General features: G+C 50.4%; 1 protein-coding gene across 1 annotated transcript in view; it reads right to left on the bottom strand.

Moving 5' to 3' along the window:
• Window positions 1-14,772, bottom strand: part of LOC128816506 (transmembrane protein 132D-like) — a 200,982-nt gene that overhangs the window by 73,748 nt on the left and 112,462 nt on the right. Inside the window, exon 4 of the mRNA XM_053994168.1 lies at window positions 9,055-9,238. Coding sequence (XP_053850143.1) covers window positions 9,055-9,238 — 184 coding nt within the window. The remainder of the gene's footprint in view (window positions 1-9,054; window positions 9,239-14,772) is intronic.

Genomic DNA, 14,772 nt, shown 5'->3' with positions numbered 1-14,772 from the left:
CCCAAGAACCATCATCATCCCTGCCTGTCCAAACAAGCACCATCATCATCCTTGCCTGCCCAAGCTCCTTCATCACCCCTCCTGCCCAAGCTCCTTCACCCCCTCCAATCCCTCCCGTGCTCTCTGCTGCCCCACACAAATCCAGGCTGAGGGAAAGGGAAAAGAGGAGGCACAAGCTCAAAGCCCTCCGTGCCCACGTGCTGTCAGGCACATCCTGCACACAAACCCAGCTCACCCAGCACATCCCCAGGCAGCCCGGACCCGCCGAGGAGAGCCGAGCCCTGCCTGCCATCCCTGCCCTGCCCTGCCATCCCTGCCATCCCTGCCCTGCCATCCCTGCCTGTCCTGCCATCCCTGCCATCCCTGCCATCCCTGCCCTGCCCTGCCATCCCTGCCATCCCTGCCATCCCTGCCTGTCCTGCCATCCCTGCCATCCCTGCCCTGCCCTGCCATCCCTGCCTGTCCTGCCATCCCTGCCATCCCTGCCTGCCCTGCCCTCCCTGCCCTCCCTGCCATCCCTGCCTGCCTTGCCATCCCTGCCCTGCCCTCCCCTGCCCTGCCATCCCTGCCATCCCTGCCCTGCCCTGCCATCCCTGCCTGCCCTGCCCTCCCTGCCCTCCCTGCCATCCCTGCCTGCCTTGCCATCCCTGCCCTGCCCTCCCCTGCCCTGCCATCCCTGCCATCCCTGCCATCCCTGCCCTGCCATCCCTGCCCTGCCATCCCTGCCCTGCCTTCCCTGCCATCCCTGCCCTGCCCTCCCTGCCCTCCCTGCCCTTCCCTTCCCTGCCATCCCTGCCATCCCTGCCCTGCCATCCCTGCCATCCCTGCCCTGCCATCCCTGCCATCCCTGCCCTGCCATCCCTGCCATCCCTGCCATCCCTGCCCTGCCATCCCTGCCCTGCCATCCCTGCCCTGCCCTGCCCTGCCCTGCCATCCCTGCCATCCCTGCCCTGCCATCCCTGCCCTGCCCTGCCCTGCCATCCCTGCCATCCCTGCCCTGCCATCCCTGCCCTGCCATCCCTGCCCTGCCATCCCTGCCATCCCTTCCCTGCCATCCCTGCCCTGCCTGCCCCGCGTGGGGCTGCCCACATTGCCACCCTCCTTCCACGCTCTCCCTGCCCTGTCCCACGGATCTTTCAGCCTACTGCCAGTGTCTGCCCCCAAAGCTGTCCCTGCCACAGCCACTCTGCCTCAAGTGGCTTCTGCCCCCACCTTTTTAACCCTTCAGTGACCGTGCCACTGCTCCTTTTGCACGGGCAGGTGATGAAGGGAGCCAGGGAAGCGAGTTGGGTTCAGAATGGCCCAACCAAAAAGGAATTATTATTGCTGTTTTCAGCCCAGGCGTTTGTACCAAGCCAGCTGGGGAGGAGCAAGCGTGCCTGACTCAGCGATGCTGCTGATAAAGGAGCTGGCCCCGTTCGGCTGCTCGCCCTCGGGGAGCCAGCAGCTCCACAGCTCCGGATCATCGGCCCCTCGGAAGGTGACACACCACAGCTGCCATCGCTTCTGAGTCACCTCACTCCTCAGCCCTCACCCTCTGGCTGGCGTCCTGCCTCTGAGGACATCTCACATAGGAAAAGGAATTCTTAAAACCACTGGCTGGGAGAAGGATGGAAAAGTCAGGGAATAATTCTCTTAATTGACTACTCTTCTTACTACTTGTAATCTAGAGGAAATCTAATTAATTCTACATGAAGAACCACTATTCTGTGGTGAAGTGTAATTCCTGATCTCTGGGGCTTCAGCTTACCAGTTGTCAAATTATCCAATTACACACTTGTTAAAATCCATTTTGGGGGGATTTTCATGGCTCGTAAATAAATAATTTCTAAAGCTTAAATCCCCAGGAGGAAAAAAAAAAAAAAAAAAAAGGAAGTCCCCAGCCCCCAAACAGTACCTCAGAATTAGGAAGAACATCTAAAAATAATATCAAGAAGCTGCACAGAGAGGTCCCAGCCTGGCCTGCCCCAGCAGCACCACAGTGGTGATGATCTGTTTCAGCAGGGAGAAATGCTCTGCTCCTCCTTCAGCAATGCTTCGTTCCAATCACTCATCTGAAGGGAGCCAATTAAGGCAGCACCCCCTTTGTTATGCCAAAGGGAAAAATGTTTCCACAAGCACACCAGCGGAGAGGTGGGAAGCCACGGGAGAGCAGAGCCCCAGCCAGGGATAACGCTGCTCTGGAGCCAGGCCAGGGCCACCAAGCTGGGCTGGCCCAGGAGGTGCCCCGAGAGCCACAGGAGCTGGGGCTGCCCAGCCCCACGAGGGCTGAGCTGGAGCCCTGCTGCTCCCCAGGCTGCTCCCCACATCTGGAGCCCTGCTGCTCTTCACAGCTGCTCCCCACATCTGGAGCCCTGCTGCTCCCCAGGCTGCTCCCCAGGCTGCTCCCCACATCTGGAGCCCTGCTGCTCCCCAGGCTGCTCCCCACATCTGGAGCCCTGCTGCTCCCCAGGCTGCTCCCCACAGCTGGAGCCCTGCTGCTCCCCAGGCTGCTCCCCACAGCTGCTCCCCACATCTGGAACCCTGCTGCTCTTCACATCTGCAGCCCTGCTGCTCCCCACAGCTGGTCCCCACATCTGGAGCCCTGCTGCTCCCCACAGCTGCTCCCCACATCTGGAGCCCTGCTGCTCCCCACAGGGCACACCAGAGAGGAGCCACACTGTCCCCCATGCCTTAGCATTTAGCTTTTAGGTTTTTTTTTACATTTTCCAGATCCTGCACTGCTTTGGTGCATAACTCTAAAACTCCACAGCCTGTCAGCTGCTGTTCTCCTGTTTTATTCAGACACAACAATTCCTCTCCAGGCCTGGGAATCAAGGACACCTCACTGGCTCAGGGCCCTACAGATGGAAACAACAGCAAACTGTGGTGGGAGCAAACTTGGAGTAAATGACTTCATTACCTGAAGCTGTAACTGCAGGATTAACCCCTGATATGTAAATGGACCAAACTTACAAAAGTGTGAAAAACTCATTACCATTGTCCATATTGGGCGTAGCCCCTCAGAGGCTCTGGCTGCCCAAGGTGTGCCTATTGAAGGCCTTCAATAAATACCTGATTTATTCTCCTAACCTTGTCCAGTCTCTGTTCTGGGGAGCCACCCCAGGGCATCAGTCCAGGCTCGTCTGGCACAGGTGAGAACATGGGAAATTCCATTTGGACACACAGGGAAAAGCAGAGCTCCCCAGAGCGATGTGGGTCCCCTTCTCTGGGGTGTCCAAGCCCCAGAGCACAGACCCAAAGTCTCTCTGGGCAGGGCACTGGACAGCTGGAGCACTTTTCTACTAAAAATGAGGTCCCTTTCAGCTGGCTTAAATTGGCTCCACAAAAATTATCAAATTATAAAAATAATTACAAGATCATAATTCTAAGAACTCAGTTCACCACCAAATTATTTCCGTTTAAAACTCAGAACATTTGTAATAACCGTGGTTTTACAGCAGTGTGAAAACAGGCCAGGACTTCTAAGTCTTGTGTCTATTGTCATAAAGGAGGGAGAAGTTCTGGTGAAACCTGCTCTAAATTCAGATCTGCTGTGTTTTCCTGGTCCTTCTACATTTCACAGCTCCAGAGCAATACCAAGGTTGTCAGGGTGAAGGATTGGGCTTGTCTCAAACCCAGTTCAGTCTAATCAAAAAAACACATGTAACTCACACTTCGGAAAGAACGGCTCTTATGCAAAGCCATTTTTCTTAGGCTTTAAGTCGTAAGGAAAATACCCTTGTGCTTGTTCCTGCTTCTCTGGGGAGCCCCATTTTCCACGTCCCACATCAAACTGTGGCTGCCAGCAGCTGTGCCAGCAGGCAGCCCCAGCCCTCAGCACTCACTGCCCCCCTGGCAGAGCCAGGCTGGCTGCCCGCCGCTGCTCCAGGCGATCACAGCAGTCCTCAGCCCCACTGCAGCTCAGGGACAAACCCGACATTTCCAACCTCCTGTCTGCAGCAGCAACTCCATCAAGATCCCTTTCCATCAGCCTGTGGTGATGCAGGCAGAACAAGGACCGGGTTAAACAAGGTCTGCCCGATGCTCTTCACTGCTCGGCAGCGTGAGGAGCCACAGGTGTGTGTGATGCTGCCATGACCACAGCCACCCTTCCCCTGCGTGCTCCACACGTCAGCACAGAGTCTGTGCAGGGACAGAGCTACTGCCTGCTATTCCAAATGGTAAGGAGCCCAGGGTCCTCCTCAGTTCTGCACAGAAACCCAAAGAACGTGGCACCTGTGGTAAGGAGCCCAGGGTCCTCCTCAGTTCTGCACAGAGAAACCCAAAGAACGTGGCACCTGTGGTAAGGAGCCCAGGGTCCTCCTCAGTTCTGCACAGAAACCCAAAGAACGTGGCACCCGTGGTAAGGAGCCCAGTCCTCCTCAATTCTGCACGGAGAAACCCAAAGAACGTGGCACCTGTGGTAAGGAGCCCAGTCCTCCTCAGTTCTGCACAGAGAAACCCAAAGAACGTGGCACCTGTTGGACTGGAGATGGGGCGTGCTCCGTGGCCCTGCACTGCTCTCATTCCATTCTCTGCACAAACCCAAAGCCAGGCTGGTGGGCACACAGCTGTCCTGCCACAGCAAGGCCAGAGCCTGGTGAACAGCAGCAAGAGCAGGGAGCTGAATCCCAAACCCAGCCACAGTTCCAGACAGCTCCACCTGGGAATGGGCCCTGAAATCAGCCCTGTTGCAAGGATGTTCACCTCTTGAACACAGACTCGTGGGGACAGCAGAGCTGCCACACCAGGTGCCTGGTCCATCATTTGCCACAGGCTCTGAAAAAGCCTGAATAATTAACATCTACATACAGGAAAAATGTCTTGCAGCTTCAGATCCCTGTGATTCAATTAATTCCTGAAGCACCTCAGATTCTTGCACGTTAATGAAACACTTTCTCCCTTCAGCTGAACGGGCTGACTGCAGTTACCAGGATGTGAAACAGAATCTGATCTGACTCCCACACTGCAGAGATTGATTAACAGGCTCTGCAGTACAAAGTCCTTGCAGTGGAAGTTGCCTGAGCACGAGAACCAATCCATAAGGGAGGTTTCTGGATCCAGACAAAGCTGGGAGAGCCAGAGCCAGTGAGACAATCTGTTCCTCTGGACTGCCACAGCAACATTCCAGAATCAGCATCAGACTGCTCCAATATCCCAGAAATAACCCAGGGAAAAGCTGTGTTTGCAGTGCTGTCAGGAATGACCCTGGAACAAATACCAATCAAATCTGCTGACAATATCAGCTGGGAAGGCATCACCAGTACAGAAGTTTGAACTATTAAATAGAAGCAACAGATAAACCCAAGGATTCAGAAAAAAGAAATGGAGTGAAATGCTGTCACAGTGAGGAGTTTCATCACGGGGACTGACAGTCAGAATTTCAGCCACCAGGGAAGAGGTCTCCAGTCTGAAACAACAGAGCAGCAGAAAGATCTGGATGTAACACTGAGTCACAGGACCAGCATGTGCCATTGTAGAGAACAAGCCCTGACCAAGTGTACAAAAACCCCAGGAAACAGAACCAAACCCTGGCATGCATCTTCTGAGACAGAACAAAACATTTCCAGGACATAAACACTCGGACAACACTGGCAAGAGACATTATCTGGCATTCTGACATCATCTGGGATGTCTACTTCCAAGAAAGGTGACTCAAAATCAGAACTGGTGGGTGCTGAGACACTACTGGGAGAATGGCATGTCTGTTTCATGGAGTGAAATTTGAAGTCTTGATGTGTCTAATTTCAGGAAGCAATAGGATGTATTTCTGAAAAGAAAATGGTTGCTGGCAACATCACAATGATCCAACGGTTTCTCCCTTTCTTAGGAGTAGATTTCATCTGTGATTCACTAATCATTTTGATTTAAAAAGGCTCCTTTTCAGCACTGGGTAACATTTTAATTAAATATTTGAAAACTTGCCGAATACTGTAATTGCAATTTAAAAGCTATGAATTAGGAAGGTAAAAGCTTTTATCTACTCTCTAGACGTCTCTTTCTTTTTCATAAAGCTGTCAGTGGAAGTCTTTAGGAATATTCCCTGATTGGATTTGAGTAGGACAGAGGGTTTGGCTGATGTGATCCTGCACTGCTCTGCTGCCAGGCAGAACTCAGGCTGCTCCCAGCCAAAAGCAGATCCCCCCCAAAACCAATCTGTTCCTCTACATCCCTCCCAAGGGGAGAGACTCACCTTCCAGAAAAGCTCAGATTTCACCCAAGAGCAGCCTGATGGTCAGCTCAGAGGGTGGGTGGGGAGAGGAGGCTGCAGCAGCCCCCAGAATCCCACTGCAGCAGCCCACTGGCAATTCTGGTAGCTAAGCCTGAGCTGCACAGCCAGTCCCTACCAGCACATGCACAGCACTGTTTGACAGTGAAATGTGTCAGGTACATGCATTTATGAGGGCACAAATACCCTGGGTATTTATAAAATCCATCAGTGCCAGCCACTGCCGTGACAGCTGATCCCTGTAATTATTAGAAATAATTGTAGTACAAATAAAGTTTCCTTTACAATAAATAGCCTCTTTACTGCCACAACTGATTTTATTTTTTACCTGGTCTGTTTATACAGCCTCTCATGCTGATGGTAAGTAGAACAGTTTACTTCCTGACAACATATTCATTAAAGTTTTAAAAAGAACATCAGGAGCAGGTTGAAACAATGAATTATCTAGAAGGAATAATGTTAAATTGGTGTTGAGGTTTTGGATACAATTTATTTAATAGGACTGCCAGAAACAGGACTTCTCAGAAGCCAAAATGTGTCTAAATGGGTCTGAGGACAAGAGCATGTTCCTTGGCAAGAGGAGAAGGGGCTCAGGGTCAGCCTTGCTTTGACAATGCTAGGACATACCAAAACAGAGCTTTTAACCAAATATCATTTTAAACATGGTATTTCATGTTTACACGCTGTGCATTGTAACAGATTTCTGTTCAACAAATACAGACCTTTACTCTTTACAGCCAGCTGATGAACCTGACCTCACAGAACAAATGCTCCCCCCGTGTTTCACACAGTCCCAGCTGGCGTGGCATTGCAGAGATGCTTACACTGGTGGAAAAGGTTCTTCTGCTCCACCACCACCCTTCCCTGGAGGCTGCTGACCTCCAGGAGATGCAGGGTAGGGGGATCCTTCTTCCTAACAGCTCAGCCAAGGTTGTTCAACCCCCTTCACCAGCAGATTACAAAATAACTCCTTGTCATTCCAGAGAAATAACATAACACATTCTTTTCATTGTGCTTCTTTCTAAATGGAAGAGGAGAATTTTTTTTTTTTAAATTTTTATTTTAATTTGCAAATTACAAGCCGGCCTTGCAAGGACCACAGGGAAAACTGAAGTGTCAAACTAATCAAAGTTGGACGCCTCAAAAGGGCTGCACCTGAATCATCACAGCCTGAGCACAAAGTGAAGTGTGACAAAGATCTGCAGGTTCCTAATGCCCTGGAGCTGCCTCCTCATGCAGAGAAGGTTACACTATTCCCAGCCTGCCAGGGACCCAGGGACTGCTGCCATTTGTCTGTGCCTTCTCCCTCCCCCATTATCCCCACACCTGTTGCCTTGCAAATGCCATCTCCTGATAATGCTCTAGGCTGCACGTGGCCTCTGAGCACAGCGTTCTGAGCTGCTGCAAAATGGGCCTTTCTTCATCTTTAATGGAAATTAAGAGAGTGAGCTGATTTGTAGCAGCTGCCAGCAGAATCTATTTTTGCTCTCAGGAGCTATATTTTGCCACTATATCACTTGATAATAAAGCAATCATGGCTCGTGGGCACACGTGAGGAGAACTGTGGTTTCCTGCCACCACTGGAACCACTGGGGAGGAAACCTTTTATCTTTTCAATTACGTATGGAGAGAACAGAAACCCCAACAGCTCACACTACGTGAATCTGATTGCTCTACAGCCTTAACCCTCAACCAGAGCTCGTGTGGCTGCACTCCAGGGCCCAGCTGACAGCAGAGCTGGACTTGATGCCCTAACCCAGAATATTCTGTGAGCACCAGCAGAGAGCTCCCAGGGCTCGGCAGGAGGAAGCAGCCGTGCAAAGGGGTTACACAGCTCCCATTTGTGAGCCAGCCCCAGTTTCAGCTGTGAGACACACCCTGGCAATGAAGGCACGAGCCACCAGAGGGAAAAGGTGGGTTTGGTAAAATAATCACAGCATCTGAGTAGTTCGGAAGTTGGTAAATACAAATAACAAGAGCAGCCAGTTCTGGGAGTCTGGAAGTGCAGAGAACACCTTCAGTCTTCAGTAATGGCATAATTAACTTGCTATCACCAGGCAAGCATCCAGGTTACATTTTTTTAAATGCTCTGAGATTGATTTTTGTTTTTCTTTCAGCACTAAATAACAATGTGTCAATATTTTCTAACAGATTGCCCAAGAACAGAAATGAGGCACAGCCAGACCTCACACAAGTGTGCTTCAGCCCTAACAAGAAAGAAATGGGAAAGGGAGAGAAAAGGAAAATGCACGAATTTCTGACTGTACTTGAAATTTGGGTATCTAACAGGCATTTTTTAGGTAAAAACAAGGCTAAAGGATCAGGCAATTTTCAAGTCCTGCAGTTTTCACTGTGACCATGGGGTGACCTGTTGGAATGCATTTCTGTAGAACAGGCAGCTGGCTACGTCCTGCATTTTGTGCTCCCCAGCTAATTCAAATCAATCAGAGCTCATGCCATTCCTTTTATTCCTTTTCTCACTCTCAAATGGACACGGAGTCAGAATCCAGAATCTGGAAAACCTGTCACTCAGGAAGCCCAGGCCAAGGGGAGAGCACTCCTGATTCAGGTCAGAGATGTACCACGATGGAGTGCACCCACAGGAGCTCTGAGCAGGGGAAATGCCACCAACCCAGCTTCTGCCCCAAAAAATCAGAGCACCAGCCAAAGAGCAGGAGCTGGCCTCCCAAGGGAAGCTGTGCTCTCGCCCCACAAGGCAGGATGTGACTCTCCAGGCGTTTCCCTGTGTCCCTCCCTCCCCTCTCAGCTGCCCCTGTGCACCTGGCAGACCCTGGAGTGCAAAGCAGCGCTGAAGGCCTGCAGAATGCCAAACAGCTCCTTACCATAGCCAAGGGGAGAACTCCTACCAGCTCCTTCTGGCTTACGTAGATCTTGGAGATTCCCAGATCGGACGTGGTGTCTCCAGGATACTCCACCTGCCAGGTGATGAGCTGGGTCTCGGGGAGGTCAGCCAGCTCTTCAATTTCAAAATCAATCTGCATGATTTCAGAGGAAGGTCCCTCCGCACTGCAGCAAAGAAAGGAACAGAAATGTTCATTCACATGACTGATAAGCCAGGAATATAATTGCTTCTATATTAATAAAACCTTGGATTAAGGCTCCTTCAAAGAGAGGATTGGGTGGGATGATGGATTTAATAATGCATTAATCATTGGCACTTGACTTAAGATTTCAGGTTCTTTCCCACCAATTCAAGTGGCTCAGCAACACTTTGTGACATGGATCACCGTGCACTGCTCCATTTCACAGGGGGAGAAACACAACCAGATCAAAGGCAAAACAGAGGCTGGAAGTACAGCCTAACCTGACCCCCAGCCCTCCCTTCAACGAGCACACTGCATTTCCTCCAGGGCAAAGCAGCACGTGAGCAAACCTAAGGGGAATCACTCCTTGACAGGGGAAACCACGGCACCAAAAGTATTTTCTGTTTATTAAAAAGACAGGCATGGAAGAAAGGTCAAAGCTCGGGAAGGGGTCCATGAACAAGGGCAGCAGGGAGCAGAGGACTGCAAAAGTCGGAATTAATTTTTGGCTATACTGCTACCTTGCTGTGAGTGTCAGTGGGAAGCTCCTTTTGTCCTTTGCTAAACCAGGAATTACAGATAATCGAGCTTGTTGTGAGAGAGTTACAAAACTGGGCTGTTTCATACCAGCCAGTCCTGCCAGGATCCTTGAGTGAAAACCCCCAGAGGAGAGCAAAGCCTCGCTGGCTGTGACATTGTGGGGGCACTGGGGGCTTGGTGAGCTGTCCTTCCTTGGGTTCCATGATTGTGTCCGAGAATTCCATACAGCAGAAACGCAACGACGGAAGACTGGAAAGGGAATTGATGCAATTCCTGTAAGGTTTGTTGCAGAACCAGCTACTGCATGGAAAGGCAGTGGAGATTGCATTGTTAAGGTGAGCTCCTTAGGCCAGTGGCATCAAGAGACAAGAAAATACTCAATTTCCTGTAAAGCTGCAGAGCAATGTGGACTTTCTCAGCAGTGCACAAATCCAGGGGACGCTGAGAGTGCTTTTACTCCTGAAGCACTGAATGCTGAACCAGCTTCAGTGTTTGTGTGGAGGGGAAAGGAAAGAGCAGAATTTCTTTCTCTGGGACAGTGCTCAAGGAGAGGAAGACTGGCACAGCACTAAAGGGGTCACAAGCCATTTCTGCTGGAGAGGGCAACCAGAAAAAAAGGGAACATTTCAGCAACTGATTAGAGAACCCCAAAATGCACCCAAACCCCAGCAGGCTTCCCAGCTGATGTGGGAAAAGACCTAAAACTAAAGATACACTTTTATGAAGATCAGTTATGACAACAGCCCCAGACTGGGACTCTTCCCAAGGTCCTCAGAGATTTCCACTGTGCTGACTAAATTCAGAGCTTTACCCAGTGCTGCTTCCTGGAGAGGGTGATCTGATCATCTTCAAGGTTTGTATTTCAGTGGATGCACTGTGTTCTTTCTCTCCTGGATGGAATTTAAAGCGAGCCAAAATGGAACACATTTTGTTCAATTTCTCATTTCTTCATGTCATGAAAAAAAGAGCACGATTTCTAAACTAGCACTGAATGCAGTCTCATTTCATGCTGACCTAGGTGGGATCAGAAGCTGCTTTATGCAGCCGTGACTATTGAATCTCAGTTCCCTTGATTGTGTGAGCAGGAACGGGCAGGGCATTGCCCATAAAGCCCTGGCAGAGAGCCTGGTTTGAACAGCTCTACCCCAGCTGCTGTGTTTGAAGGGCTCATGGACTCTTCAGGCAATGAGCCCTGGGGCTGGGCTCTGCTCAGGGCGCCTCTCTGCAGCACTGCCCCGTGCCTGATGCTCCCTGTGCTGGCTCTGCAGGACTGGTGCTGTCACAGACCCTGGGGGCACTGAGGGCACAGTGCCAGACCCTGGGAGCACCAAAACACGCTCAAAAAAAGGCAAACCCCTAAATCTTTTCCAGGTATGCTGGAGACTAGGAGAGGAGAAGTGATTAGGAGAGAGTAAAACAAAGGAGGGAGTGAAAGGCAGTGGCAGAGATGGGGAGAGAGAGAAGTGGAGCACACTGATGAACTACAGCTCCCACTGGCACAGCCACAGGAACCCCAGAGGCACAGAAATATTTCTTTTAGGCTCTCCTTCAAAGCAGGTATTTGAATGAAGCATTTCTTGTAGCAAAATCCCACACCTTGCTACAGCTACCAAATGTGATTTGGATAGAAATTATTTGAACTGGCTCCCCTTAAAAGTGCTAAACACCTCCAAGAGAGAAGATAACAATGCAGCACAAAAATCAGCAAGAATCTCATCACTGCTACTAAAGATGTATTTTAAAATGTGAAAGTATTGCATGACCTATGATCAGACTCGGGCTGTCAGCACCAGGTCAGGAACCCTGTTCAATTGCTTTACTCATCACTAACTGTGTCAGTCCTCCCACGTGCAAGTCCCATGGATCTGTTTCCCAGTCTGCACTCTTCCTCAGCTGAATTCAGCAACTGAGGTTTTGCAGAAGAGAAATAAGGCAAAAAGCTACCTATCAGAAAGTACAGCTAAAAATCATAAATGGAGAAATTTGCACAAGTGATATTCACTTGTGGAGGTCAGACCCATGAAAATAGGTGTGGCTTTTCTGCTCAAGTCAGAGCTGCTTGTTACAAGGAGGATATTTCTACCCTGCTCCTTGAAACGATGCAGTGCCCAGTCCTCCTCAAGGGGCACGTCCACTTTTTGGTCAGCACAAAGCAGCAGCTGTTGCAGCTTGTCTCTGCTGACAGCAAAGCCACCACTGCTGCCCAGGGTGCAGCAGCACTGCTGGGTGCAGGGTGGGAGGTGACACGCTTGGAAAGTGTAGGATGGGCACCCCCAAAGGCTCACAGCAGCAGTTCAGGCTGAGCTGAAGCATGGTCGAAGTAAAACGGTTCTTGGTGCTGATCTGAAGCCAAATCCCTCACCTGGGTGTTGCTGGTTATGTTGAGAGTTAAGCTGCAGTGGAGCTCACTGTGCTGCCCATGGGCTCCTCGTGAGCAGGGCCCTGCTGAGCTCCGTGCCATGCAGACACACCTTGACAGCACCTCAGCCCACACTGAAGACCCCAAAATTCACTGGAATGGAGTAGTCAGGTCCTTCCTTCTGCAGCCAGGATGGCACAGACAGGTTTCTTCTGTGTTTTTTTCATCTGCCTTCTATTCCCTAGCAAGAGATCAAGCAGTTCTTACAAATTAAGAGCCATGGGGAAGTTTGTCCTGTCTCTAGGGGAGTATTTCCTACCTCCACAGGGCCATCCTGCACCTGCTGCTTCTGACCCGTCCCTGATGGATAAATATTGTACAAAAGAAATCTCTTCTGCTGACTCTGGCTCTGAGAGGGGCTGTGCCCGAGGCCCTTGGCCAGTGCTGGCACCTCTGCTGTGACACCACACTTCTCCAGAGACAGAACCATCCTCGAGGGATGTCACACCCTGATTTGAAGGGGAGCAGCTCCTGGACGTGGGCAGTGCTCCCAGATCCAGGATCCCGTGCTGCCCTCACCAGCTGTGCTGCCAGCTGTGCTCTCTGTGCCCTGCTCCCAACACCAGCCTCCTCCTGCACCTCCCAGAGCAGCCCTGCAATGCCCTCACCATGAAATGTTCCAGGTGTCACCCCTGGCTCCGGCAGGCTGGAATGGACAGGAGCAGCCCAAAGCCATGAATATGCAAAGCAGGATGTGCTGCAGGAAAGGGGAGGAAAGAGCCCACGGGAGAGGAGAGGAAAGGAAATTTGTTTTATTCTCCTGCACCCCACAAAGGTGCCCGGCACATCTCCTGCAGGGCACCACCAGAGTCTGTGCCTGAAACGCTGCACGGGCCAGGGCAGCAACAGCAGAGCTCAGGAAAGGAAGAAATGTCTCCAGGGATAACTGGGAAAACTTTCCAGCACAGAGAAAGGTGGCAGCAGCACAGCTGACCCCAGGAGGCCTGAAGGGGTTTGTGAAAACCATTACTCCCGTTTCACAGGAGAGAAAATTAAACTGAAAATTACTTTCCCATAAAAAGAGGGGATGAGATGATTTATGCGCCACAAAGTGGAAAAGAGGTGACATTTCAGACAGAAGGTAATTTTTTGGGTAAAAGTAAGGTCACGTGCTATGCTGTCATTCAGACTAAACCACCAAGTTTCCTTCCCTGTGTGGGAGGAAACAACATCAACCCCTGGCAGATGTAGGATAAATGCCTAAAAAGCCAAAGCCTCGCCACGTTGTAACAAAGCTCCATATTTTTAAAAAAACATTTCATTTCTGATACAGATTCTGTTTAAAATGAAAAAAAAGAAACCTTTTCCTGTGGTATTTTCCCCAGAATGTGAACAATTTCACGAAAAGGATTTTACAAACCTTCTCTGCTCCTCTCTTCTGGAGTTTTAAGCCATTACTCCTGATATCATTCTTGTTTCCTAAGCAGGAATGAGGAGGTGGAAAGGAAATCAAAGGATCACTGGAGAATCAGCCCTTCCTTCAGAATATTTGCTTTTTGGTTCCTCCTTCCCTTCTCTCCCCAGCCCCAGAGCTCCCCTAGAGCACATGAGCATTGCATTTACACTCCCCTAGAGCAGCAGATCCCCAACAGTGCCAAAGTCTTTAAATAAAGTGGGTTTTAGCCATATTTTTGCAGTGCTCCTGGGAACATGCAGCCCAGTAACAAACTGTCTTCACACCTAAACAGATTTTGGGTGGGGAAAAAAAGGAGGAGGAAACTAGAAGATATTAAGAGAAAAGAAACCACTGAGTGAAAAATCTCCTGTACCAGAAGGAATATACTTATATATATATATATATATATGCATCTATATTTAAAGTAGCCAGGAGAGAATCCTGATAATATTTTAGTTTACTTTCACCAAGACAAGATTGTCTGTCTAGTCTTTGCTGAATTCTTAAAAAATATCCACAACTCTGGTCTCAGGAGAGAGAATCCTTTTATTTGTGAGGGTTTTTTGTTTGTTTTAAGAAGCCTCTATATCTGAGTCAAACTCTTGTGGCAGGAGGGACATTTGCATTCCTCTCCACATTTGCTGGGGAGACAGAGATCACATCTCTGCTGAATAAACAGCTACTTGTAATGCAATAAACTCCTCCTGCTGGCATGTCTGACAGCACCTCGTGGTGACGTGCATGGGATGAGCAAGGGGGGATGTGGGGTCCTGCAGGGCACCAGCGAGGCAGTGCCAGGAGCACAAACCCACCAGCACGGGGGGCTCGTGTCCAAAAAGGGGTCAGAGGAGTCTGGAACTTATTTGAGTAAAGGGAGAGGCCATGTGTCAGAGCCCAGCACATCCCTCTGGCTGCCCTGGCTGGCTCCAGACCCTGGCAGGGGGCTCAGAGACCTTGGCACAAAGTCAAAAACACCTGTGGCTTCCATTTTAGCCTGTGGGAAAAGCTGCCAACTCTGTGTGAGGAATTACAGCCACAAGGGTTTGAGTAGTGTGGTAGTTGAATTAACACAGGGTGGAAAAGTGGAATTTTGGGGTTTTTAGGATGGGGTTCAAGGGTACAAGATGGAGGGGTTTGGGCGTGTCCTGGCCTTCTTCTCCTT

Source organism: Vidua macroura, chromosome 18 (genome assembly GCF_024509145.1).
Source record: "Vidua macroura isolate BioBank_ID:100142 chromosome 18, ASM2450914v1, whole genome shotgun sequence".
NCBI classification, from domain to species: domain Eukaryota; kingdom Metazoa; phylum Chordata; class Aves; order Passeriformes; family Viduidae; genus Vidua; species Vidua macroura.
This window is presented reverse-complemented; position numbering and strand designations above follow the sequence as displayed.